Raw genomic sequence first — 25,105 nt, 5'->3', positions numbered from 1 at the left:
TGTAGCCCTATTTTCGAGTTGGTCCAAGAAAATGTCAACCCACGTTGGTTGGATTCACCGGTCATATGATGATTCGTCATTTTCGGGTGAAAATGTAAGAATCATGTTAAATTAATTAATTAAATTGTTTTGGTGTTTGTAAATCAATTGCTTCAAAATAATATAAAATATTTTAAACTTTTATAACGAAGCGGCCCATATTAATAAAGCCCGTGTAGGCCCAAACTGAAGCGGCCCATATTAATAAAGCCCATGTAGGCCCAAACTGAAGCGGACAAAGATTGCAGTGTAAGCTTCCCGCCCTTTCCTAATTCATTTGCGCGCCACTGAAATCTGAATCCGCATTTTTCATTTCTTCTTCAAGAGGAAGCTGTTGAGACATTCGTGTCTGTGCGGCTCTGATTGAGAGTGAAACGATGTTTGGGAGGATCAGATCGCCTTCTTCACTTGATTCCTTGGAGCGGCCGACTTCCAAGATTCATAAGGATGATTGTCTCTCCATCTACGGTTCGTTCCCTATCTCAATCTTTCTTTTTAATCCAGTTATGGTTTCACAAGTGAACTCTTTACTAATCTGCCGATTTTCCTTTGCTTACTTGAATTAAATGCGATAATATGATAGGATTCTTTCCATTTCATGGAAATCAATTTTTGCTTGGATTGAAAAATGATGTGTTCTCGCCCTTTGTTCTTTTGTTTTCTTTTGGTTTTTCAGTTTTTTAGCCACTTAGTACTTTGGCGGAGAAAAGTTGAATTGGTATTGGAGAGTGTAGGAGATCTGGTTTTAACGATGTTTAGAATTAGAAACAATTAGACATTTTTAGTAACCAACAAGAACAAGGAATCAGATGGGAGAATTTGAATGGGTTATTGATGTTATCTTGTTATTTGGAATGACTATAGAGAATGATTCTTGAATTTGAGAGATAATGAAGTTTCTCACTATAAAGAAGAACTCTGTTTGAATTATTGTTCGTTTCATTAACTTAAGAAGTGGATCTACTGTACCGGATTATGTATTTGAGAGCTGTTATTTTCGGGGTCATTGCTCATTTGTGGTGAAGAGTTCGTTCAGCTTATAACGTCGGAGTTTCTGGAGAGATTATTCGTACGGCTTCTGTTGGCAAGTCTACATTGTTGTGTTGATTTGCTTATCATAGGCAGATGATTTGAAATCCTAGTTGATTAATAGTACACTTTTTTTTTTAAATCCACTTCTCTGACTAAACATTAACTGTTCAAATTGTAAATCTACAAACTTGCTACATTGCAAACTTATGTTCTTATTACTTATCATTAATCAAATGTTAGCTATATATTATTTCAACAGTGTCCTTGTTCAGAGAATTGTACAGTTTTCCAAGCAGTTTTTTAATGCAAGAAAATACATGATTCTTAACGCTGAAAGATATGAAAACGAGGAGACATTGCTGCTGCTAGCGATTGATATTGAGCCATCAACGTTTTATTTAATAGTTTTTTTTTTAGTATTGCTGGTGGCTGACCAAGTTTGTAGTGGCTTCTTTTTCCAATGATCAAGTTAGCCATAGCATCGTTCTTGCAGTCTAAGCTTTGGCATCCTTTAACGAATGTCGGTTGGAGAGGCAAACAAAGCATTCCTTTTAAGGGTGCAGAAATTTCTCTTTAGTAGATGCGTTTTAAAACGTTGAGGAAAGCCCAAAAAAGTCCAAAGGGGATAATATCCGCTAGCAATGGGCTTGAGCTGTTACAAGTAGTTGACAGTGATGCACCGTTTTGTGCCGTATCTTCACTCTAATAGCATATCTATCCATGCGTTTAGTTAATTATTCGCATTGCATTCCAGGCTCATAGGAATTCTTTTACACAATTTGCTCCAGTTATTTTTTATATTAATATGCAAGTTTCCTTTCATAAATCAGTTAATCGGCTTTGAATGTGCAATTGTGCATTATGTAGGATTAGATAAATAGTTGGAATTGTTGTTAAGTTATTAGTAATGGAAACTGTGGTGGCTTGTTGGAAGTATCACTCCTCGAAAGTCTTTCGAGGATTACCAGTTCCAAAGGGACCTACGTTTTCTTTGTTTACTTGTATAAGCTTTCAAATTTTAGGTCTGAACCATATAGCTCACTTTCTCTTAGACTGCAGTCCAGAATCTGTAGTTGGGGATAAACAGCCGATTGGTAGAAATAGTGTTTTAGCTTAGGAATTCAAATTTTTGGGTTCTAAGACTACATTTATGAGACCAAGAACTATTAGATAAATTCTTTACAGTTCTCATTTAGTTCCTTCTTGCAGAGACCACCCTAATGAAGCTTAAACTCGGTTCCCAACGAGACCCATGTCCACCAATTACCTTAGAGGATGGAGAAACTGATTCTAACTCAAGTTCATCGTGTACTGAGGCAATGAACACACATGCATTTCTGAAGGATTCTCATCAGTTAGTCAATTCAACCAAACAAGACTTGATGGCTGTAGATTCAGATTATTCGACTACTTCTACACCTGATTCTTCCGAGGATTGCCAATCAACAGAATATTCAACACAGCGTAGGATGAACAACTCCATTCTTTACCTATTCTCTAAGTTTAAAAATTCTTCAGGAACTCCAAAAATCATGGAGGAGGCAGTGGCAACAGAAGACATCTGTTGCGTGGTTATGTCACCGAGTTCTAGTGCATCGCAGTTGACTGACAACAGCGAGCTGCATTCAGAGCAAGAACCCATCGATTTTTCAACTGCGTTATCAGAAAAGGTTCCGTAACTTGGTGGCATGATCGAACATCGTTCCAAGTCCAGATTTAGTTACCAATGGCAATGAGGTCTCATTCGTGTTTTACTTCAAACCTGCTGAAATCATGTTGTAATTTTATGTCCAAGATGCAGAATGTAAAGGAAATTGTATAATTCTCATATCCGAACGTGAGCTTAATTATGAAGTGTTTAAGAGGTCGGAAACATTTGCACTTTCTATTAACATCAATCAAGAAGAGATTGTAAGATAGTTTATAGAATACTACTACACTTTGTTTTGAATTGAGATTGCTCGAGTTTCTTGGGGATAGACTAGAATATTTAGAGGCGACCATTTAATTTATTCCTAAAATATCTAGATATCTTAGTCTTAAGATATCTAAAATATTTTTTTTAAAATATATAGATATTTTTATTCTTAAAATAAATATATAATGAGTTCATGCAAGTGTTTTGGTTTTTTTAATCTATTGCTGTTAGTCCGACTCATACATTCCCCTAAAGTGGTACGGGAGAGTCTCTCATTTTTCTCATGCGGACTCAATGTCTCCCACTGAAACGAGTACCTTATCCTTCACCACCATTAGCACAACTTCGAATAACTTTTTTTTGATTGTCTACAACTACCAATGTGGTTCATATGCTTTCTCGATGTCTCCCACTAAAATGAGTACCTTATCCTTCACCACCATTAGCACAGCTTGGAAGAATTTTTTTTTTATCCTTCACCACCATTAGCACAGCTTGGAAGAATTTTTTTTTAATCTACAACTAACGATACTTTTCATATGCTTTCTTTTGTTGTTTGGCTACAACATCACTTGATTGAAGAAGCCATTAGCGCACGCTTTATTACTACTTCACATTATCTTCATAATTCTCGATGAAAAAATTCTCAATTCTTTTTTTTGCATAAACAGTTGTGTGAGGAAGATTACAGGGCTCTACTAATTCAAAATTACAGACAAGAGTAATATCACAATTCTTTCTGAGGACAATGTCACTCTATCAGCCATGGTGCAAGAGCTGGCTCCCACTCGACCACTTCGCCTTCTTTGAACCAGAGAGCTGCACAGACAAAGTTGAGGATTGAAGAAAATGCAAGATCTAATGGATTGTCAACAATTTTTAATCCATTTTAAAACAATTGCTAATAAACTAATGGTGTGTAATTCTACATGAGCTCAACACTTGACTACTGCAGCATCCCTAAACTACAAAACTAGTCAACATAATCAGGATTTCATAAAACCTACAAAATCGTTTCTACTTCGAGTGGAACTTCGTCCTGAAATGCATATGCTACTTTTCTTTTTGAAAAGTCGGCATCCGTCCCAAGATGGCAAGACCCAGACTCTAGAAACATCGAGGATTTTCCTTCTTAAGCTCGCTCAAAGAACGCGTATACTAGTTTTCACTTTGTACAAGCTTTTATTTCCAACTTGTTTCCATCAACCATTCAAGCCTTTCTTGTAACAGATATTGTCCGTTTTGGCCTGTTACGTATCGCCGTCAGCCTCACAATTTTAAAACGTGTCTAATAAGGAGAGGGTTCCACACCCTTATAAGGAATGATTCGTTCCCCTCTCCAATAGATGTGGGATCTCACATTTCTTTTTCTGCTTCTAAAAGAAACGGATCGTTAGCAAAAATAACCCTTATGATTCTGAAGTGTGTTATTTCCTCCTAGATTTAATATTTACCGTGTTTGGTAAAAGACGACCATCTTCAATTCATTGAGCAGAAGGCGAAAGTTTTATTTGGTGCAGTTTCTTAGCTTTGAAATAATGAGAACTCTACCATAACAAAAACAAATCCATTGGCTATACTAATATGATCGAAAATGTACACACAAATTAAGCCATTTTAAATCACGTAACGTCTCTTACCTACTTCACGCTTGCCACTCTCAGGACTATCGCTCCCATGAATCACATTCCTGCCAATATGTTCGAATAAGTTGTTGCATTTAATCATTACACCAAGAATCAAGTTTTACAAGGCCAAACCTTCCTTTTTGAATAGAAAGATCCCCTCTAATTGTTCCTGGCTCGGCTTCGAGAGGATTTGTAACTCCGATTAACTTACGTGCTGATGCCACAACACCAACACCCTCCCATGCCTAAATAAACACAGTTAACATTGACAGGAAGCCGAAATACAGCAGAATAGAGTCTTAGAGAAACATACCATACACACAACAGGACCTGATGTAATGTATTCAATTAAACCAGGAAAAAAAGACTTGCCCTTAAGATCCTTGTAGTGTTCCTGTAATGATACAAGATTAGTTTAATGGAAATTTTAATGAAAATCTCGAACAACCCATTAGTTTATGGAGTAATCGTCCAAAGTCGTTGAAAAGAAACAATTTAGTACTCTAAATACTTTCAATCTTTTGAGATTAATCCAGAAGGCTTCAGAAACGTAGTGGAAAATGAACGTGGTTCAAGAACAAACCTCAGCCAAATCCTTGGTGCATTGGAAGAGCTTCAAGCCAGTAAGCTTAAACCCTTTCTTCTCAAATCGTGAAATTATCTCTCCAACCTAAAACAAACTCAGTTAAAGCAAGAACACTTCGGAATGTACGTCGAGCAGTTCTCCGCTATAATTACAGAGGAAATTGTGGAATTCTTCAATTCTTTTGTTTTTTTATGTTAAATTTGATATGATTCAACACAATTGAACTCGCATTCAAGAATTGAGACCTTAATAGCACAGAAACCGAACAATGAACATTGAAGAACTCTGAATTGCAAAGATCGACAGCAACCATAGAGAGAAAGCAACGAAATAGCAAATTAAAGGAAACTCACAAGGCCACGTTGAACACCGTCAGGTTTCACCATAATGTAGGTCTGGTCGACTCGTTCCTGCACCTCAATGGACAAAATCGATTAATCTTCAAAACAGGTCAATCGAAAACCAGTTGAATCGAACGAAGAAGAGAAATGAAAGTGAACAAACCAGGGAGGCAACCAAATGAGGCAAGAAAATGAAGGATTCATTGTTAGTAGAAGCAGCACGAGAACGAATAGAAAGTTGGGGAAAGAGATTAGAATTCGAAGGGAATGCTGAAAGATGGTCGTGGCGGCGGCGATGGCGGCTCAGGGTGGCAGTCCGGGTAGGGGTCAAGCAGCAAACGGTTGTCGTCGGCGGCGGCCGGATAAGCGGCAGAGCTCCTCTTCCAAACACGGCCACAGCGTCCATTTCGCTAGCCCTCTTCCAAAAATCCCAATCCGAAAAGGTCTGTGTCGAAGGAATTTATATCGGAGAACAATTAAATTAAATATTTTGCGTTTTTTTAATATAATTTACAAATAATTAAATTAATAAATAAATTATTTCTTCCTTTTTGGTGTCTAAAATTAAAATTAAAAAATGCAAAATCTTTAACAAATAAATAAATAATTTATAATTTGTATTTGTTAATTTCCATTTAAAAAATATATATATATTGTTGTTGTTTCCAATTATATTAATTTTTAATAATTACAAAATTCATGAGTTTTATTATAATATATATAATTATTTTTAAAAATAAATTAATTATGAATATGATAACATGTTTTTATTTTTAATTTATAATATATTCACATGTTAGCTAGATTCATTGATATATATATATATATATATATATTACATATTTATTAATTTTTAATTATTTAATAATTCATAAAGGATGGGATCTTGAGAGATTTAAAATTTAAGTTTTAACTCAAAATTATACTTAAAAAAACTAAGAATTAAATATTTTAAAAAACAATTAAAATCTATTTTAGGTGGATATTAATAAATAAAAAAAAAACTTAAGAATCTTGATCAATCTAGACTACCCAAAGCAGGTCAATATCTGCTAATGGTTACAAATGCTATCAGAGTCAATCACTAGATAGTGCAAGACAATAGTCGAAGTAGGGCGAGACTCTCTCCATAATAGACGTGTTTTAGAATTGTGAGATTGACGACGAATGTAACAGGACAAAGCGAATAATAATGTGTTGTAATTTGTGAATATTTGATATTTAAATTTTATGAGATTTTAATTATTAAGATAAGTATTAAATAATAATAATAATAAATAACCTAACCTAACTCAGACTCAAAACAGACAAAATAAAGAGTTGGGTTAGGTAGAGAATAAAGAGTTGGGTTAGGTAGAGAATAAAGAGTTGGGTTAGGTAGTGAACTCTGATTGAGTCGCCAACTCAACCAATTTGAAATTTCGAATTTAAAGATTTTCTTAACCCAACCCGTGTAAATATTTAATTTTCATGGTAAAATAAAATATNTATATATATATATATATAATAATAATAGTAATAATAATAATAATAATAATAATAATAATGTAAATATAACATTTATAATGAAATTAATTTAAAAGTACAAAATTAATCAAGGAAATATTATAATATATCCTTTATGATTATACTCCTAAATCAGAGAGAATCGGAATGAAAAGCCCACGGCGGCCGGCGGAGACACAGAGAGAGAATAGCTAATCTCTCCTCGGCCGGAGAAGCGGCGGCGGTGGCGGCGTCTTCAACCGGAGACGGGGCTAGAAGCGGGGGAAAAAGCAATGCAAGCAAGCAAAAGAATGGCGGAAGAGGCGCCGTCGTCTCCAACATCGGAGCTACTTCTCTTAAACTTGGGATACTTAGCTTTATTGAACTGGATTTGCTTCGCCGCCGCTCCTGCCGCCGCATGCGGCGTCTGAACTTGCTGCTGCTTCCTTCTGAGAGCTTCTTCCACTTTAGAAACCATTTGATTTGTGCTGTGGGGAAGATTCCTACATGAGCTCCGTCTTTTATAGTGTCGTAGGAGGACGAAAATGCCCCTGCCAATTATCTTAATTTCTAATTATTTATTATCCCATTTGAAATAATATTAGAATTATTATTTTAAATAAATGATTTTTAAAATATATTTTAATTTTATTTTAATGGCTTTGAAGTGTATGGGCCCTTAAAACTTCCTGGCTTCTAATTCTTCATCTGTACAAATAGTGCTTAGATTGTTGTCTAGTGAACTAAAATTATTTAGTCTAGTTGGCACAAAAAATTTCTAGTTTTTTTTTTTTAAATTATTCATTGAAATGTCGTGATAATTGACGTTTTGCAATCGGGTTTATAAAATTATAGCTTAATATTTTGAAACGAAAAAAAAAAACGCTTCTAGAAGTCGTTTTTTTAGTGCATATCTTCTTTACTCGAGAGCTGGGTCCTCTCTACTAGTGTTTGAAATGTTAAGATACCTTTCGAGAATCGAGCGTGAGGTTTGAAGACCTTACCTTAGCTACAGAAGCAACGGGCAAATGCCCGATAGTTCAAAAGCTCAATGAATCGTACGGGAAGGTTGATGTTGGCAGAAAGAGACGCAAATTACAGATCAAATTGAAAGTTAGCATAGTTTAATGTTAGAGTGGGCTTGAGCTGTTATAAATGGTATTAGAGCCAGACACTGAGTGGTGTGTCAGTGAGAACGTATCAGTTGGGGAGGAGAACGAAACATTCCTTACAATGGTGTGGAAACCTTTCCCTAGTAGACGTATTTTAAAAAAGTGAGTTTGACGGTGATACGTAACGGGCCAAAACGGACAATATCTACTGATTTTTAATTACACGACTCATCCTGACCCATGAATTTTGAAGCTCGAGAAGTAAAATAGAGTGGGCTTGAGCTGTTACAAATGGTATCAGAGCCAGACACTGGGCGATGGAATTTTGAAGCTCGAGAAGTAAAATAGAGTGGGCTTGAGCTGTTACAAATGGTATCAGAGCCAGACACTGGGCGATGTGTCAGCAAGAACGTTAGGTCCCCAAGGGAGTGGATTGTGAGATCCCGGGAGGGGAACGAAACATTCCAAGGGTGTAGAAACCTCTCCCTAGTAGACACATTATAAAAATGTGAGTTTGACAGTGATATGTAACGGGCCAAAACGGACAATATCTACTAATTTTTAATTACATGACTCATCCTAACCCATGAATTTGGAAGCTCGAGAAGTAAAATAGAGTGGACTTGAGCTGTTACAAATGGTATCAGAGCCAGACACCGAGTGGTGTGTCAGCGAGAATGTTAGGCTCCCAAAGGGGTGGATTGTGAGATCCCACATCGGTTGGGGAGGGGAACGAAACATTGCTTCCAAGGGTGTGGAGATCTCTCCCTAGTAGACGCGTTATAAAAATGCGAGTTTGACGGTGATACGTAGTGGGCCAAAACGGACAATATCTACTAATTTTTAGTTACACGACTCATCCTAACCCATAAATTTGGAAGCTCGAGAAGTAAAATAATAATTTATTATAACCTATAGAGAAAAGGGGGAAAAAGGGTCAAAGTTATTAGGGTTTATAGAGGGAGGGGTGCTCATGTGCAACACCCATGTGATCATGTGTTCTTGTTCTTCTTGTCCTCTTGTCTTTGTAGCATCTTCATGAAGTCAAGATGCATGTATGCCTTCAAATGAAAACTTAGAATCAACAATTTTGGAGCATTAAGAATGTGATTTGAATGATTTTATTTTATTTTTGAAAAAAAAAAACAATGATTAGTTTATGGGACGAGTTTCAGTGAAAAGATGCAAACTCGAGATGGATCTTTCAAATCAGCTAAACATGATCCATTTAAACCGTTACCGATCTAGCTAGTTTTCGTTTATTGTAAAAGTTTTTTAAAGGTGGATTTGTTGGGACGTATTGAATTTTGAAAAGGGTTTTGTAGATCAGAAAAATCGTATCGTTCTATGGCTTGAATCCGTAGTCAATCCTATTTACGATAGGAGCTGTTGACAGAATCCAATTTTGTCCAGTATTTTCATTTTCGTATCGGTAACAATGCAAAAATATGGAATGCCCAATTCTGAGCTGTTTAAGATTCGTGACGTTGAGTTTCTCGTCCTTTTGCCTTCGGATTAACCGGTTCTATTTCTTGATGGAGGCAAGTAAAAGGATATAACTTAGTTGTAGAGTGTTGCCTTGATGTAGCAAAAGTCATCGGTTCACTATGATCGAGCCACCAAAAAAGAAGGTGCACCTTGTTGGTATAGGTATTAACGTTCAATTCTGTAACGACCCACTTTCCCTCTCGGGCTTCCCCTCAAGGTTTTAAAACGCGTCTGCTAGGGGAAGGTTTCCACACCCTAATAAATAGTGTTTTGTTCTCCTCCCCAACCAATGTGGGACATCACAATCCACCTCTCTTCGGGGCCCAATGTCCTTACTGACACATCGCCTCATGTCTACCCCCTGGTAAGAAGGCTCACACATCGTCTGATGTCTTGCTCTGATACCATTTATAACGACCCAGATCCACAGCTAGCAGATATTGTCCTCTGTGGGCTTTCCCTTTCGGGTTTTAAAACGCATCTACTAGGGGAAGGTTTCCACACCCTTATAAATGATGTTTTGTTCTCATCCCCAATTAATGTGGGATATCACAAATTCTTTTTTGTCTTTCTTAGTCATCTATCTTCACGATCACTCTCATTCATATGTGATCTCGGTTCATTCATGTACTTCTCATTTACTCGGGTATCACATTTCTATACTATATTGAAAATGATATCACACCCTAATCTTAATAATTTCATCGAATTCTTCAATTTATAACGAAAATATCAACAAACATGTCGTGATCTCGGTTCATTCATGTACTTCTCATTTACTCGGGTGTCACATTTCTATAGTATACCGAAAATGATATCACACCCTAATCTTAATAATTTCATCGAGTTCTTCGATTTATGACAAAAATATCAACAAACATGTCGATAACATTACTCCATGAATTAAGCTAGACATCCAAAATCAATGGAGTGTAGTAGTTGTAATAGTTGTCTTAGACAATGAACTTTAAAGTGAGTACATGAACCCATAATCCTTAGCAACAAGGGACCATTGTTGTAGAAAATGGGATGTTTGCAATTTTCACTACATAAATTTTTGGTTGTTTTTTATTTTTTTTTTATTTATTTTTTTTTTTTAATCATTCNAAAAAAAAAAAAAAAAAAAAAAAAAAAAAAAAAATTGCCCGGGTGGCGTCTCAATTCTATCCTTAACTTTATGTTTTGTTTGTAGACACAACTCATGCCTAAGATTCGGCACTTGATGTCCTCGACATTCTCCTACATCCTTTGCGACATGATCACATTACTTACTCCTTGTTTCATGTCACCCAACATAAAATTGTTACAAGCAAAGCACGCTAAGTTTCTATGGTTGAGCTACTGAAATGGAAAGTACACCTTGTTGGTATAAGTAGTGACCTTTTGTGAGACCCCACATCGGTTGAAAAGGTGAACGAAACATTTCTTATAAGGGTGTGGAACCTCTCTCTAACAGACGTTTTAAAACTGTAACTGGCCAAAACGGACAATATTTGCTAGTGGTGGGCTTGTACAGTTACAAATAGTATTAGAGCCAGACAACATGCAGTGCCAGTGAGGACACTGGGCACCCAAGGGGAGGATTGTGAGATCTCACATCGGTTGGTGAGGTGAACAAAACACTCTTTATAAGGGTGTGAAAACCTCTTCGTAGTAGACGCGTTTTAAAAACCTTAAGGGAAGCTCGAAAGAAAAGGCCAAAAGACCTCATCATAGTAGACGCGTTTTAAAAATTTTGAGGGAAACCCGAAAGAAAAACTCAAAAGAGGCAATATCTGCTAGCGGTGAGCTTGGACCGTTACAATTCCAAACCAAACATGCTTAACTTTGGAATTCATATCTTCCGACCATCATATTTTGTGGATCACTCCCGTAAAAAATGTAAGATGTGAGCAAATTTTTAATGATAAACTAAAATTATAATAATATTCCAAAAATTTAACATAAAGTTTGGTATTTTCTTGAGAGAAAAAAAATAAAAAACAAAATAAAAACTATATTTGTAATAACCTAAGTCATGCGAAAGAAAAAATCAACCCTAAATTAGAAATCTGCCTTCCAATTTAAAATAATTTTAAATACATGCCACGTCATCGGTGACAATTTCAAAATATTTCGTTACATTAAGGATAAAATCGAGATTTAAACAAAATTAATAACTAAATTGGTAATTTTGCCAAGTGGCTATGGAAAGTTCTAGAATTTTTTCCCAAGATGGTAATAAATGGGCCGACAGCCACGTGGTGGGATGGAGACGTTGAAATTGGGCCTGAGAAAAGGCGGGCTTCAGGCCCACTAAAATACAATCACGGAAATATTGTTTTCCGTTACGTAAAATCCAATCACCGACTCAGCAGCACGGACCATAGATTTGTCCCCGTAATACCACCGGCTATTCCGGTTTCCTGTCTTTTTTCCTCGGATTTTCCCTCAAATTTAAAGCCCGCGCACCCCACATCCAGCCCATATTCAGCACTCGCCTCTTCACTTGCTATCTTTCTCGAAGTTTCGGACCGATATCTTTACTTGTTCGTCAAGCCAATGGGTAAAATTGCGTTTTTTCTTTCAGATTTCTTACAGTATTGGATTATTTTGACATTTGGTTTATGTTTTTGTTTGATGATGGATCGTGTTTGTTATTTTTACTGACTTTTTTCTCGTTGTTTTTCGTTTGTTTTGCGTTAATTTGCAGCCAAGATCAAGATCGGAATCAACGGTACTACTAGCTTGTTTCATTTCTTTAGAGCTTGTCTGAGATGATTTTCTGGTGTGAATCTGATTGATATCCTATGATGTTTTGCGTTTTTTTGGTTTGGAAATGAAAACCAGGATTCGGAAGAATCGGGAGGTTGGTTGCTAGAGTTGCTTTACAGAGAGACGATGTGGAACTCGTTGCTGTTAACGATCCTTTCATCACGACTGATTACATGGTACTGTTACTCCTTGGAGGCTTTGGTGTTTTTATTTTTCTCTGTTTCGTGATCGTTCGATCACGGGCGTATTGTAAAGTCGTAGTATGAGCTGTGTCTCGTTCTTATTTTAGTGAATTTTGAATGGTTTCCTGTTTGTTTGGTGGAATAGACCTACATGTTCAAGTATGACAGTGTTCATGGCCTCTGGAAGCACAGTGACGTGAAGGTGAAGGACTCTAAGACCCTTCTTTTTGGTGAGAAGGCTGTCACTGTTTTTGGCGTCAGGTATCATTGTTTTTCCATTTTCCTAGCGCTAATGCATTCGATATGAGAGCTCCTTTGCAACCGATTGAATGTTGAATAATTCATGATCTTAGAAACCCGGAGGAGATCCCATGGGGTGAGACCGGAGCGGAATACATTGTAGAGTCCACTGGTGTTTTCACAGACAAAGAAAAGGCTGCTGCTCATTTGAAGGTTCTCCTTTCCCTGTCTTTTTTTTTTTTCTTTTCCCTTCTGTTATTTGCTTAGTGGGAAAATGTTTTCAATTATTTTGCTTTTTACAGAAGCAGTGAACTCTATTTACAGAAGCCTTTCCCTATATTCATTCATCTTAGCTGATTTTATCTTTAATGGATGATGCAGGGTGGTGCAAAGAAGGTTATCATCTCTGCCCCCAGCAAAGATGCCCCCATGTTTGTGGTAGGAGTCAATGAGAAGGAATACAAGCCAGAACTTGACGTTATTTCTAATGCTAGCTGCACCACCAACTGCCTTGCTCCTCTTGCCAAGGTTATTTTTACTTGCATGTCTGTTAATTCTGTTGCAATTTCTCGTTATTGATTGCCTTTCTTGACATTCAACCTTAATTTCTTACGAAACTTTGCAGGTTATCCATGACAGGTTTGGCATCGTTGAGGGTCTGATGACCACTGTTCACTCAATCACCGGTCGGTTTTTGATTTATTGAGACTTCTTGTATTGAGAGAGTCTTGATATGATTGAATTTTGTTTGTTTTTGAACTAACGCTTTTGTTTGCAGCCACACAAAAAACTGTTGATGGGCCATCTAGCAAAGACTGGAGAGGTGGAAGAGCTGCTTCATTTAACATCATCCCTAGCAGCACTGGAGCTGCCAAGGTATTGAATCTTACACTCTGATGCACGTTGTTTGAGCATTGTCTTGCCTCTGATGGTTTCTTAGGCACAACTAAGGTCGTCCATTCTGTATCTGTTTAGGCCGTTGGCAAAGTCCTTCCAGCATTGAATGGTAAATTGACCGGAATGTCTTTCCGTGTTCCCACGATCGATGTCTCTGTCGTTGATCTTACAGTGAGGTTGGAAAAGAAGGCCTCTTATGAGGATATTAAGGCAGCCATCAAGTAAGGACACAGTGTTGTTTGCACAATTACTTAAAATAAGTTCTACCAGCTAAAGACCGCACTGGTCATTCGACTCGTGGGATATAGCTGAATATTGAAAATCTGTACTTTGTGGTTCTTAGGGAAGAGTCTGTGGGAAAATTGAAGGGAATTTTGGGCTACACTGAAGACGATGTTGTGTCCTCTGACTTTGTTGGCGACACCAGGTTTGGCTTCACTTCCTCAACTGTTCTCAGCATCATCTATTAATAAAAAGAAACAATTGGCCGTTGTTCATTGTGTGGAACATTACTTGTGCAACCATCGCAGGTCAAGCATCTTCGATGCCAAGGCCGGGATTGCATTGAACGACCAATTTGTGAAGCTCGTCTCGTGGTACGACAACGAAGTAGGATACAGGTACGATATCAACTGAATACTCCTCATTTCTGGCATACCACTCCATTTTTTTTTTTTTTTGGTAATCTCGATGAACCAACTCCAACTTCTATTCGTTTTTTTCTTGTCAGTTCTCGTGTCCTTGACTTGATCATCCATGTCGCATCTACCCAGTAAGAAGTTGGCTTTATGATAAAGGGTTTTAGCTTCCATGGTTTGTTCTTCCCAGTACTATAGAATCTCAGCGATGAGAATCAGAATATGAATAAGACAGTTCTCCNTTTTTTTTTTTTTTTTTTTTTTTTTTTTTTTTTTTTTTTTTTTTTTTGTTGAGATATGGTGTGGATTTCACCCCCTTTATATGTGTGTATGTAATGGTCTTTATGTGTAGCAAAAACCCCAACATGAGATAAATAAATAGCTCATAAAGCTTGTTGTATCCAGCTCCGTCCATTTCTTTTATGAAACTGTTGAAATAATTCTGAGCCCACCATTAAAACAAAAACAGTACACAAGGGGCTCAACGTAGAGGTGTCATGTGTGGATGAAAATGGAAAAAACTAGAAAATTGAACCACTTTTGAAGCTAAATATTAACATTATTTGTCATATTCCACGTCATTATTACTGATATTCATAAATTTATGTAAGAAAATCACAAAATTTTGGAATATCCTGGACCATGTACATCACTATCACCAGTCCCTACCAAAACTCAGGCCTGCATTTCCAGAGGGGAATCAAAGCCCTTTAAGAATTCAAACACTACGCTAGGCTACAACCATGCATTTGACAGACGACACCCACCCACCATTTTCACCTTAATTATTTTTGCCCACTTTTCAAGGTTCCCCATTTCTTTCAGCTACCTCATATGGACCATACATTGCCCGGTTCCGTTTCTGACCAGTTATCCCGTTATTTTCCACCGACCGCCGTTCCCACTTTATTGTCGCTTTCTTTCTCTCTGCAGTTTAAAACCCTTTACAAGCATTCTCAGCCAGTAGTCATTTTGTTTGCTATTTTCACTTCTTGCCTTATCTCCAAGTCCTCGAAGATTTCGTTCCAATGGGTATGGTTTTGATTCTGCCTTTCCTTTTACTTCCTGAAGTAGTTTCTACTTCTGACTTCGCCTTTTTTGTTAACTTTTCTGATTCTTCTTTCATTTGGTTGTGGATTCTGCCTCTGCGTTGATTTGCAGCCAAGATCAAGATTGGAATCAACGGTGCTTCATCTGACTTGCCCTTTTTGTTTGAAGAGCTTTGAATACACTAGATCTGACTAGTCTTATAATGTTTCTTGTTATGGAAATGAAAAACCAGGATTCGGAAGGATTGGGAGGTTGGTAGCTAGGGTTGCTCTGCAGAGAAATGATGTTGAACTTGTTGCTGTTAACGATCCTTTTATCACCACTGATTACATGGTATGTTACTCTTCTTTACAGTTAAGTTGTTTGTTCTTACAAACAATTGCTGACCCTTTTTGTGATTTGCTGGATTTTGAATGGTCTTTTGTTTCTTTGTTTGGTGGTGTAGACCTACATGTTCAAGTACGACAGTGTTCATGGCCAGTGGAAGCATCAAGATGTGAAGGTCAAGGATTCTAATACCCTTCTCTTTGGTGAGCAGGCTGTTAAAGTTTTTGGCCTCAGGTATCAAATTAACACAGTTTGTCTACTTCCCTAGTCCTGATCTGTTAGGAAGTTTGGGAGTTTTCTTTGAACAAATGATTGAATGTTGAATATAATGTACCTTTAGGAATCCTGAGGAGATCCCATGGGCTGAGGCGGGAGCTGATTATATTGTAGAGTCCACTGGTGTTTTCACTGACAAAGACAAGGCTGCTGCCCATTTGAAGGTTGTTTCCTGTTTCTGCATGTGGGATTTTAATAAATTTCTCCTAATATTATATTATTGAGTTAGCTTGAAAAATATGGTTCTTTAATGGTTTATATTTTGAACTTCACGTTTTAGGCTTTAAATTTTGTTAAAAAACTAGTTCTTATAATTAATTTTTTTAATCACTCGACAAGAATCTAAATCTATGTGGATACTCCTAGTCCTAGCTTACTATTTTTCAAACTTCTGTTTAGGAATATATTTTGAACTTCATGCTTATTTTTTTCTTATGTTCATTCATTAGTTAATTTTCTACTCTTTATAGCATCCATCAGTAGTCAAACCGTTTTACTTGAACGTATACGACTTTGGCATTCATTTGAGCTAATCATTGATAGTTTGATGCAGGGTGGTGCAAAGAAGGTAATCATCTCAGCTCCCAGCAAGGATGCTCCCATGTTTGTTGTTGGAGTCAATGAGAAGGAATACACATCAGATCTTAAGGTTATATCTAATGCTAGCTGCACTACCAACTGTCTTGCTCCTCTTGCAAAGGTTATTTTCCACTTCCACGACATAAATTGTTCGACTTTCTTAATATTCTTGGTTATGGGGTTGATCATCTGACTATTTAAACTCAAAATATTTGCAGGTCATTAATGATAGATTTGGCATTGTTGAGGGCCTCATGACCACTGTTCACTCTATGACTGGTGGGTCTTCTATCTTTGGCAATTATAGTTGTAGTCCTTCTTGGTTATTATGTTTGTTTTTATGAGTTGATTTTTTTAGAAGCACATTTGATCTTAAAATCTATAGCTAAGAGGGATTTGTTTGGTGTACTCATTTTGGTTGCTTTCATTTAATTGTTTGTTTATAGCCACCCAAAAGACCGTCGATGGACCATCTAGCAAGGACTGGAGAGGTGGAAGAGCTGCTTCATTCAACATCATCCCTAGCAGTACTGGAGCTGCTAAGGTATTGACGATATATGAGCTCTTCTGCTGATATTCTGGATATTGTCTTTCCTAGTATATCATCTAAGTTCTGTTCCAATCTCTGTGTTTGTTTAGGCCGTCGGCAAAGTCCTGCCCGCATTGAATGGAAAATTGACTGGAATGGCTTTCCGTGTTCCTACCGTTGATGTCTCAGTCGTTGACCTTACTGTAAGGCTGGAGAAGGCAGCATCCTATGAAGATATTAAGGCAGCCATCAAGTAAGGATACAGTTCTTTACTTCATCGAGCAACCCATTTTTGGGTTTTTGTTTACGTAGTTATCACCATTTAATTTTTTGGTTTTAAGAAGTATTATTATCTTTTGATTCATTCTCTTTGTTTGATTACTAGGGAGGAGTCTGAGGGGAAGTTGAAAGGAATTTTGGGTTACACCGAAGATGAGGTGGTGTCCACTGATTTTGTGGGTGACAACAGGTATGGTTTCTCGTGGTTTTGCATACGAATATTTATATGAATCTGAAGTATTTTGGAGTTTTAATAAGAATAAAGTTCTAATACTTAAACCATTCAAGTCGTCACCGCCGGTAGATATTGTCCGCTTTAGCCTTTCACGTATTGTCGTCAGCCTCACAGTTTTAAAATACATATGTTAGGGAGAGGTTTCCACACCCGTATAAGGAATGTTTCGTTCCCCTCTCCAACCGATGTGGAATTTCACAATCCACTCCCTTCGGGAGCCAAACGTCCTCTCTGGCACACTGTCTCTCACGGTTTTAAAATACGTCTGCAAGGGAGAGGTTTCTATACTCTTATAAGGAATGTTTCGTTCCCCTCTCTAACCGATATGGAATTTCATAATTCATCCCCTTTAGGGGCTAAACGTCCTCTTTGGTACACTGTCCAGTACCTGGCTCTGATATACTGCTCGATGTCTGGCACTGGTTGGAGTAGGGCTATAACATCTCCATAGTAGACGAGTTTTAAAACCGTGAGGCCAACGACAATGTGTAACATGCCAAAGCGGACAACATTCGTTAGGGCTGTTACAAATACATTTCTTGTGCTTCTTCACTTTTAATGTTTGGATCGATCTACTTTTTTTTTTTCCTCTTTATTTTTAAGATGCAAACTTAGATTCCATAAAAATTGATTTTGAATAATTAAAAACATGCTTTAGAGTGATTTTGTTAAAAGACTAAAAACCTAATAGAATCTCTATGACATGTTGCTCTGCGCCCATCCAGGTCAAGTATTTTCGATGCTAAGGCCGGGATTGCACTGAACGATCATTTTGTGAAGCTCGTCACGTGGTACGACAACGAGTTAGGCTACAGGTAAAACACAAAGCTTTTCCATATCTTTATCATTCCTGATATGGATCATTTCTCTGAACCGATCGATCAATGTTGTTTTGTTTGCAGTACTCGTGTTATCGACCTGATTTCTCACGTCGCATCTGTCAATTAAGAGAAGGATGCCTTCATCAAGCTTTGTTTTTCAGCAGTTCTTGAGGCTCCATCGATGAGTGAATTGAGAAATAAAAAAACGTTTTCAAGCTTCTCTTTNTATATATATATATATATATATATTCTGTATTTATTAAATTCACGCGCCAGCGTCCACCATAACACNTAAAAAAAAAAAGCTCTTTTGCTTTGAAATGTGACTTCAATTTTCACCTAATGTTCTTCCTCAGTGAAGATATCTATGTTTTCTGTGATGTTTCCCATGGACTTAAAAGGAATTATTATTGTTAGATGAATACGACTCTCGACTCTCTACATATTGTTCCACTTTGAGTGTAAGCTTGTGGCTTTGCTTTTGGGCTTTCCAAAGGGCCTCATACCTATGGAGAGAGATCTTTGATTATAAACTCATGATCATTTTTTAAATTAGCGGATGTTGGATTTTCATCATCCAACACCTCCTCTCGAACAAAGTACGTCTCCCCATAAATGAGGTTCGACTCCCTTTTTCTTTTGAAATCTTAGTCATTTTTTATTATACCTTCGAGGAGGATCGACTCCTTTTCTTTTGGAGTCCTTTGTTCGACATTTGAGGATTTACCAATCTATTGACATGATTAAGTTTAGGGCATGACTCTAATACCATGTTAGATGAACACGACTCTCTAAAATAGTACGATATTATCCACTTTTAATATAAACTTTCATGACTTTGCTTTGGGCTTGGGCCCAAGCTCAAAAGCCCAAAGCAAAAAACACTTTGAGAGTGTTCTTTGATTATAAATTCATAATCCCTAAATTCATAATCCCTAAATTAGCCAGCGTGGGACTTCCATCCTCCAACCGTTATGATTTAGATATTTTTATAGAACTATAAATTCTTGAATACTTTATTTAGTTTCTATAGTACGTTATTGGCTTATAATGTTATGTTCGGCGTTCATATTCTAGAGGTTAAATTAAAATTAAATTGGAACTTTATGAACTAAAATGTAAAAATTTATCTAGAACTTGATTTGTTGTACTAATTTTTACACTAAAAACTTCTAAATTTATCAAATTAAAATTCAATAAGTATTACTGTCTTTATTTTAAACTTGAATAAATGTGGCCACTTTTTATTCTAATACATTTATTAATCAAAAAAACTTTTAATTGTTTTTTAAAAGTTTAAAATATGTGAAATTAAAAAAAAAAAAAAAACGACTAATTTTCTTTAAATCGTTTTTTATTGATATTTGTAATTTTTAACGTTTTTATATATTCAAGAATTGGTTACTTTGACAGCAAATTCATTTTTCATTTTAAATTAATTTATAAATTACCAAAATTAGTAAATTGCAACGTTACGAAATTTTTGGTGAAAATTTATATATATATATATATATATATTCTGTATTTATTAAATTCACGCGCCAGCGTCCACCATAACACGACAGCAGAACAGTTACCACATTCAAATTTCATACTATTTTCGATCTCTCCGCCAAATCTCGTTTCTTAGCTCTTCTCACTCCCTCTCTCTCTCTCTGTCTGATTGAAATGGGGAGTTTCAATTTTCAAAATCTTCACCTGTTTCTTTGATTTTGATCTCAAATGGCGTCGTCTGCATTCAAATCGACGACGAAACGGACGCCGATTGGAGCGTCGGTTGCTTCAAATGATGACTCCGTTTCCACCAATCGGAGTTCGATTCACCGCCGTTCTCGAAGTCTGAGCCGGTTTTCTCACCCTCTGCCGTCGTCTCCCGTCGATAAGGGTTTCGGTGAGGGTTCAGCTCGGCGAGGTAGGTTTGTCAACACGTCGAGAGGCTCCGGATTTCCTGAGATCAGTCTCGATGACTTAGCGATTGAATTCTTTGGTTCTGGTGATCGAGGGCGCTCCGCTGCGCGGAGCTCCGAGTCGAGTAGTGCTAAGAGCGCCGTCGCGTCTTCGCTTAGACGAGGAAGGTCGGTGTCGAGACACGGTAGCGCTAAAACTAGCGGCGGTGGTAGCGATGGTAAAGGAAAAGCCGATTATAGCGTAGGTGGGGGAAAACTGGTTCCTGAAAGTAATTCGAGAAGAAGACGCTCTGTCTCGGTAGTTCGCTACCAGATTAGCGATTCGGAGGTGAATTTTATCCCATTTCTTCGATTTAGTTCTACTTTGAATAATTTCCTGCTTAGCTATTGCATCCATATGAATTCAATTTTGAAGATCGGAAGAAGAGTTGAATTTCTGTTCCTATAGAAGCTTAAGATACGACGGTTCCTAAATAATTATTAGTGTTTTCTGAATGGAAAAGGGGAAAAGTGTCCTATGTGCTACTGTGAATGCTTGAGTTCTTATAATTGCATAGAAATGGTAACCTTATAACTACATGCGGTACCGTTGTATTTTTGCACCTATATCTGTGTGAGTTTTCCTTTTGTAGAATTAGTGATTTAACAATAGCTTGAGAACCAGCATTTGCTGCTCAAGCTTCTTTATGATGTTATAAATTCCCTATTTCCATGTGAATTTGAATAGGTGCTAGTGCAATTATCTCTTTATGAAAGCAAACTTCATATTTTAATGGATATAGTGGGAAATTGACTTAGTTTTACTTACCCCATGAACGCAGAGTGATCTTGATCAATCTCAGGATTCTGGAACTCGTATGAGAGAAAAGAGCCACGGTACTGGAAATAAGCAGAAGCCACTATCCCATAAGGCTGATAATTCAAATCGTAGACCTATGCTGCGAAGATCTCTTAGCCAGAATGATTTTAAGTGCCATGATGGCTATTCAGTAAGCTTTTACCCCTTTTAATCACTGTCTATTGTATTCACTCGTGCTATGAGATGGGGAGGGTTTGCATTATGTGCTTTCCACCCTTTTTATGATCACTTTCTATTACAGAGCCAGTCTTCAGTTCTAACAGATGACGAAGGAAAGGATGCTTACTTCGGTAATAATGTAACGGAGAAGACTATTCGAACAATTTGTGCAAGAAAGGTCCATTATGCTGTGTAATATATGAAAGTTATACACAAATTTTGAATGTTCCATTCATTACAAATCTGGGTTTACTTCACATCTTTCAGGCTAAGCAGCTCAATGGGGATGTTGTTGATAATGGCTTGTATGAAGCAATGCGGAAAGAACTTAGACATGCTGTTGAAGAGATAAGAGTGGAACTTGAGCAGGTGTGTGATCCTTTTATTCTGAACTAAGTTATCCTAATTGTTTATCTAGATTTCATCTCAATTCCTTCCAAATAATGTAGGAAATGGTGAATAGAAATTCGTCTGTTGGAACTCTCAGTGATGACTTGCATTCAAGTGATTCTGGTGTTCAGCATTCTTCTCCATTTAAAAGAAATTATTCTACAAAACAAGAACAGGTAGAATACATGTTGTTTTCTTCCATCTCGATGTTTTCTATAATTAAACCAATATATTTGACCTACCTCTGACACTGTGAGATCCCACATCGGTTGGGAAGGAGAACAAAACATTCTTTATAAGGGTGTGGAAACTTTTCCCTAGCAGACGCGTTTTAAAAACCTTGAGGGAAAACCCGAAAGGGAAACCCCAAGGAGGACAATATCGGTTAGCGGTTGGCTTCGGACGTTACAAATGGTGTCAGAGCTAACTACCAGGCGATGTTTCAGCGAGGAGGCTAAGCCCTCAAGGTGGTGGACACGAGGCGGTGTGCCAGCAGGGATGCTGGGCCCTGAGAGGGAGTGGATTGGGGGGTCCCACATCGATTGGAGAAGGGAATGAGTGCTAGCGAGGATGCTGGGATCCGAAGGGAGGTGGATTGTGAGGTCCCACATCGGTTGGGGAGGAGAATGAAGCATTTTTTATAAGGGTGTGGAAACCTCTCCTAGGAGACGAATTGTGAGATCTCACATCAGTTGGGGGAAGAGAACGAAACATTCTTTATAAGGATGTGTAAACTTCTCCTTAGCAAACGCGTTTTAAAAACCTTGAGGGGAAGCTCGAAAGAGAAAGTTCAAAGAGAACAGTATCTGCTAGCGGTGGGCTTGGGTCGTTACAGACATCGTCCGGAATTTCTATTGCAAGTTATGGGTGTTCATCTTCCATTTAGTTTCTCTTCCACTTATTATTCTTTATATTTTCTTCTCTGGCATTGTATTATAAGATCTGCTATCAATTAAGTGTTTCATTACATGTTCTGGTGGTGACTAATTACCTCTATACGCAATGACAGTCAGATAAGCGCAGAGATTCATTGGCCAAGATGGTGCTGCAGGAGCAACGTGCTCAAGAACTTCCAAAGACGGTTAAAAATTCGTCTCCTGATCTGACGAACGTTGTTGCCGAGAACTCCTCGCGAATCAGAAAGGTGCTTGATTCTTGATTTCACTTTAACAAAATGCAGATCCAAGATAGGTTAAATGATTGTTCTAATCTAAGAACACAAACATTCTGAATTCAGTTTTTTGATACGAGGCAATTTCTTTGACAAATATTCAACACATCTAACAACATATAACCTCCTGAAACGAGTTAGAATCTCTCTTATATGTAATGTTGATGATCATTTCTGTTTCCGTCTTTCAGAGGAGCAACGATCGAAGTAGGATGTCGAAAAGATTGACTGAGGAGGCAGAGAAATACATTGAGGACTACATTTCCAATGTTGAAGATACAGATATTTCATCCCTTGATGGCGACAGGAGCGACACCAGTTCATCTTTAGGAGGAAAAACAAAACCAAATTTCGAAATTCCAGCACCCAGCAAAACTGTTCCTCCTGGCATGGATGGTGTCCTACTTCCATGGCTGCAATGGGAAACCAGTAACGACGCTACTCCTTACCCTCGAAAGAACACAATCCGACCAGCCATTACTCCACAAAGTTTTCCATGGGATGCAAATCAGGTGAGATCTATGTTTACTATTCCAATAGGTTCTTAACTTTATTAATTGTCTAATACATCATTGAACTCGGATTAGATACCTTTTGAAGTTCAGGGATCCATTAGAAGACACTAACATGCAAACCGTTTCCCTTTTCACAAAAATCCCGACAAAGTTAGGAGTATAATTCTCGAGATTCTTGATCTCTGACCTTTAGGAGTTGGAATATTTGTTTTTAGGAAGCAAGTAATGCCCAAGATCTATATAACCATTCTGGTAGCAGCCAAGGGAGTTGGAGCCCTGGAGTTGCCCCTAACCTTTCTGGGAAAGTTGAAGATATAGGAAGTAGATTCAAGAAAACTGGTGAGTATCAGAACCAGTCCTATTTGGAGTCGAGAGAATCTCGGATATCGTTCGATATCGACGAGTATCTAAAGCGTCCAAGCAATGAAGAATTTCTCTTAGAAAGATGGAAGCAGCAACACAAACTCAACTCCGGTGGTCTTTTGCTTTGTAATCATGTATTTTTATAGCTTTTTTTTCCTTCTCTCTCACATTTTTACTGTTCTTAGCCTCTCCCTCTGTTCTTCTCTCTCTCTTCAGTATTTATTGGTTGTAAATTAGGAAGGGCTCACCATAAGTAGAATTGTATAAACTCCTATGAGAAGAAATTTAGGGTTTATGTGATGGGCTGTTTTAGTCCGAGGTAACGGAGTATTATAAGCTGTTACAATCGGGTTAGGGTTTTACGTCATTAGATATATGAGAGATTATAAACATCGGGTTAGGGTTTTATGTCATTAGATACATGAGAGATTATAAACATTGGGTTAGGGTTTTACGTCATTAGATATATGAGAGATTATAAACATCGGGTTAGGGTTTTACGTCATTAGATAGATGAGAGATTATAAACATCGGGTTAGGGTTTTACGTCATTAGATATATGAGATTATAAACGTATCTTCTCGAATTATTTGAATATTAGACCTATTTTTGTAGGTAGAATTAAAAATAAATTTTGAGCATTTTGGAAGAAGGCCCGTTACCTCTAGACTACTAGAGATGTATGTGAGGCCCGAGTGGAGATGAGAAGTCTTCACAAAATTTTGTATTTATATTTCAGAAAAAAATCTTATTTTTCTAAAAAAATTAGTTCTTCAAAAAAAACTTTTTAATGCATAATTTTCATCCTAAAATATAATTTTTTATTAAAAAAAAATAAATGTAATTCTCAAACAAAAATATAATATATTATACGATTATAGAAAAAAAATTAAATTTTAATATTATAAACTTAATTTAAATATTTATAAAAAAACTTCTAATTTTTTTTAGATTTATTAGTTAAAATAAATTATAATGACTTAAATTGTTCATAAATATCTTAATTATAATTTTAATTAGTTCATTTAATTTATTTACTTTATTATAAGTTAAAATATTATTTTAATATGTATAATTTGAAATAGTTTATTTTTTAATAAATAATAATTTTTATGCATGTATTTTCAAAATTATGTATAAAAATTCAAAATAGTTGTTGACTAAAAAAGTTTTTTTTTTAATATTAAAAAATATTTTTAAATATTCTATTTTATCAAGATTGAATTTAGCCAGGTTGGTTTTGACAAAAACAGGTCTTTTGATATTAGTTTAGGTCAAAACGGGTCATTTGTAACAGCTCAAGCC

At 36.9% G+C, this 25,105-nt stretch overlaps 5 protein-coding genes across 5 annotated transcripts; 4 read left to right on the top strand and 1 right to left on the bottom strand.

Annotated features, from left to right (window-relative positions):
* Positions 1–314: 314 nt before the first annotated feature.
* Positions 315–2,998, top strand: LOC111802587. Its single transcript, XM_023687011.1, has 2 exons — positions 315–507; positions 2,281–2,998. Exons 1-2 carry the CDS (start codon positions 417–419, stop codon positions 2,748–2,750), a joined length of 561 nt encoding a protein of 186 aa, XP_023542779.1. The 5' UTR covers positions 315–416; the 3' UTR covers positions 2,751–2,998.
* Positions 2,999–3,617: 619 nt separating this feature from the next.
* LOC111802571 (nucleoside diphosphate kinase-like) lies at positions 3,618–5,994 on the bottom strand. Its single transcript, XM_023686989.1, has 7 exons — positions 5,708–5,994; positions 5,557–5,613; positions 5,201–5,287; positions 4,931–5,011; positions 4,750–4,862; positions 4,630–4,679; positions 3,618–3,808 (listed from the first exon to the last, which is right to left on the bottom strand). Exons 1-7 carry the CDS (start codon positions 5,948–5,950, stop codon positions 3,741–3,743), a joined length of 699 nt encoding a protein of 232 aa, XP_023542757.1. The 5' UTR covers positions 5,951–5,994; the 3' UTR covers positions 3,618–3,740.
* A 6,093-nt stretch (positions 5,995–12,087) lies between these two features.
* On the top strand, positions 12,088–14,575 carry LOC111802537 (glyceraldehyde-3-phosphate dehydrogenase 2, cytosolic-like). The gene is made up of 12 exons (XM_023686944.1): positions 12,088–12,174; positions 12,322–12,345; positions 12,459–12,559; positions 12,711–12,826; positions 12,919–13,018; positions 13,187–13,333; positions 13,431–13,491; positions 13,584–13,681; positions 13,781–13,923; positions 14,046–14,129; positions 14,233–14,322; positions 14,433–14,575. The coding sequence occupies exons 1-12, from the start codon at positions 12,171–12,173 to the stop codon at positions 14,476–14,478; spliced, it is 1,014 nt and encodes a 337-aa protein (XP_023542712.1). The 5' UTR covers positions 12,088–12,170; the 3' UTR covers positions 14,479–14,575.
* A 608-nt stretch (positions 14,576–15,183) lies between these two features.
* On the top strand, positions 15,184–18,654 carry LOC111802536 (glyceraldehyde-3-phosphate dehydrogenase, cytosolic-like). The gene is made up of 12 exons (XM_023686943.1): positions 15,184–15,372; positions 15,502–15,525; positions 15,623–15,723; positions 15,836–15,951; positions 16,058–16,157; positions 16,547–16,693; positions 16,791–16,851; positions 17,019–17,116; positions 17,212–17,354; positions 17,487–17,570; positions 18,341–18,430; positions 18,518–18,654. The coding sequence occupies exons 1-12, from the start codon at positions 15,369–15,371 to the stop codon at positions 18,561–18,563; spliced, it is 1,014 nt and encodes a 337-aa protein (XP_023542711.1). The 5' UTR covers positions 15,184–15,368; the 3' UTR covers positions 18,564–18,654.
* Positions 18,655–19,999: 1,345 nt separating this feature from the next.
* LOC111802468 lies at positions 20,000–24,129 on the top strand. Its single transcript, XM_023686849.1, has 8 exons — positions 20,000–20,671; positions 21,165–21,332; positions 21,444–21,539; positions 21,629–21,730; positions 21,811–21,927; positions 22,761–22,895; positions 23,114–23,434; positions 23,653–24,129. Exons 1-8 carry the CDS (start codon positions 20,159–20,161, stop codon positions 23,944–23,946), a joined length of 1,746 nt encoding a protein of 581 aa, XP_023542617.1. The 5' UTR covers positions 20,000–20,158; the 3' UTR covers positions 23,947–24,129.
* The last annotated feature ends 976 nt before the right edge of the window (positions 24,130–25,105 follow it).

Source organism: Cucurbita pepo, chromosome LG09, assembly GCF_002806865.2.
Source record: "Cucurbita pepo subsp. pepo cultivar mu-cu-16 chromosome LG09, ASM280686v2, whole genome shotgun sequence".
Lineage (NCBI taxonomy): Eukaryota > Viridiplantae > Streptophyta > Magnoliopsida > Cucurbitales > Cucurbitaceae > Cucurbita > Cucurbita pepo.
Note: the sequence above shows the minus strand (reverse complement) of the source record. Positions and strands in the feature narration are given on the sequence as shown.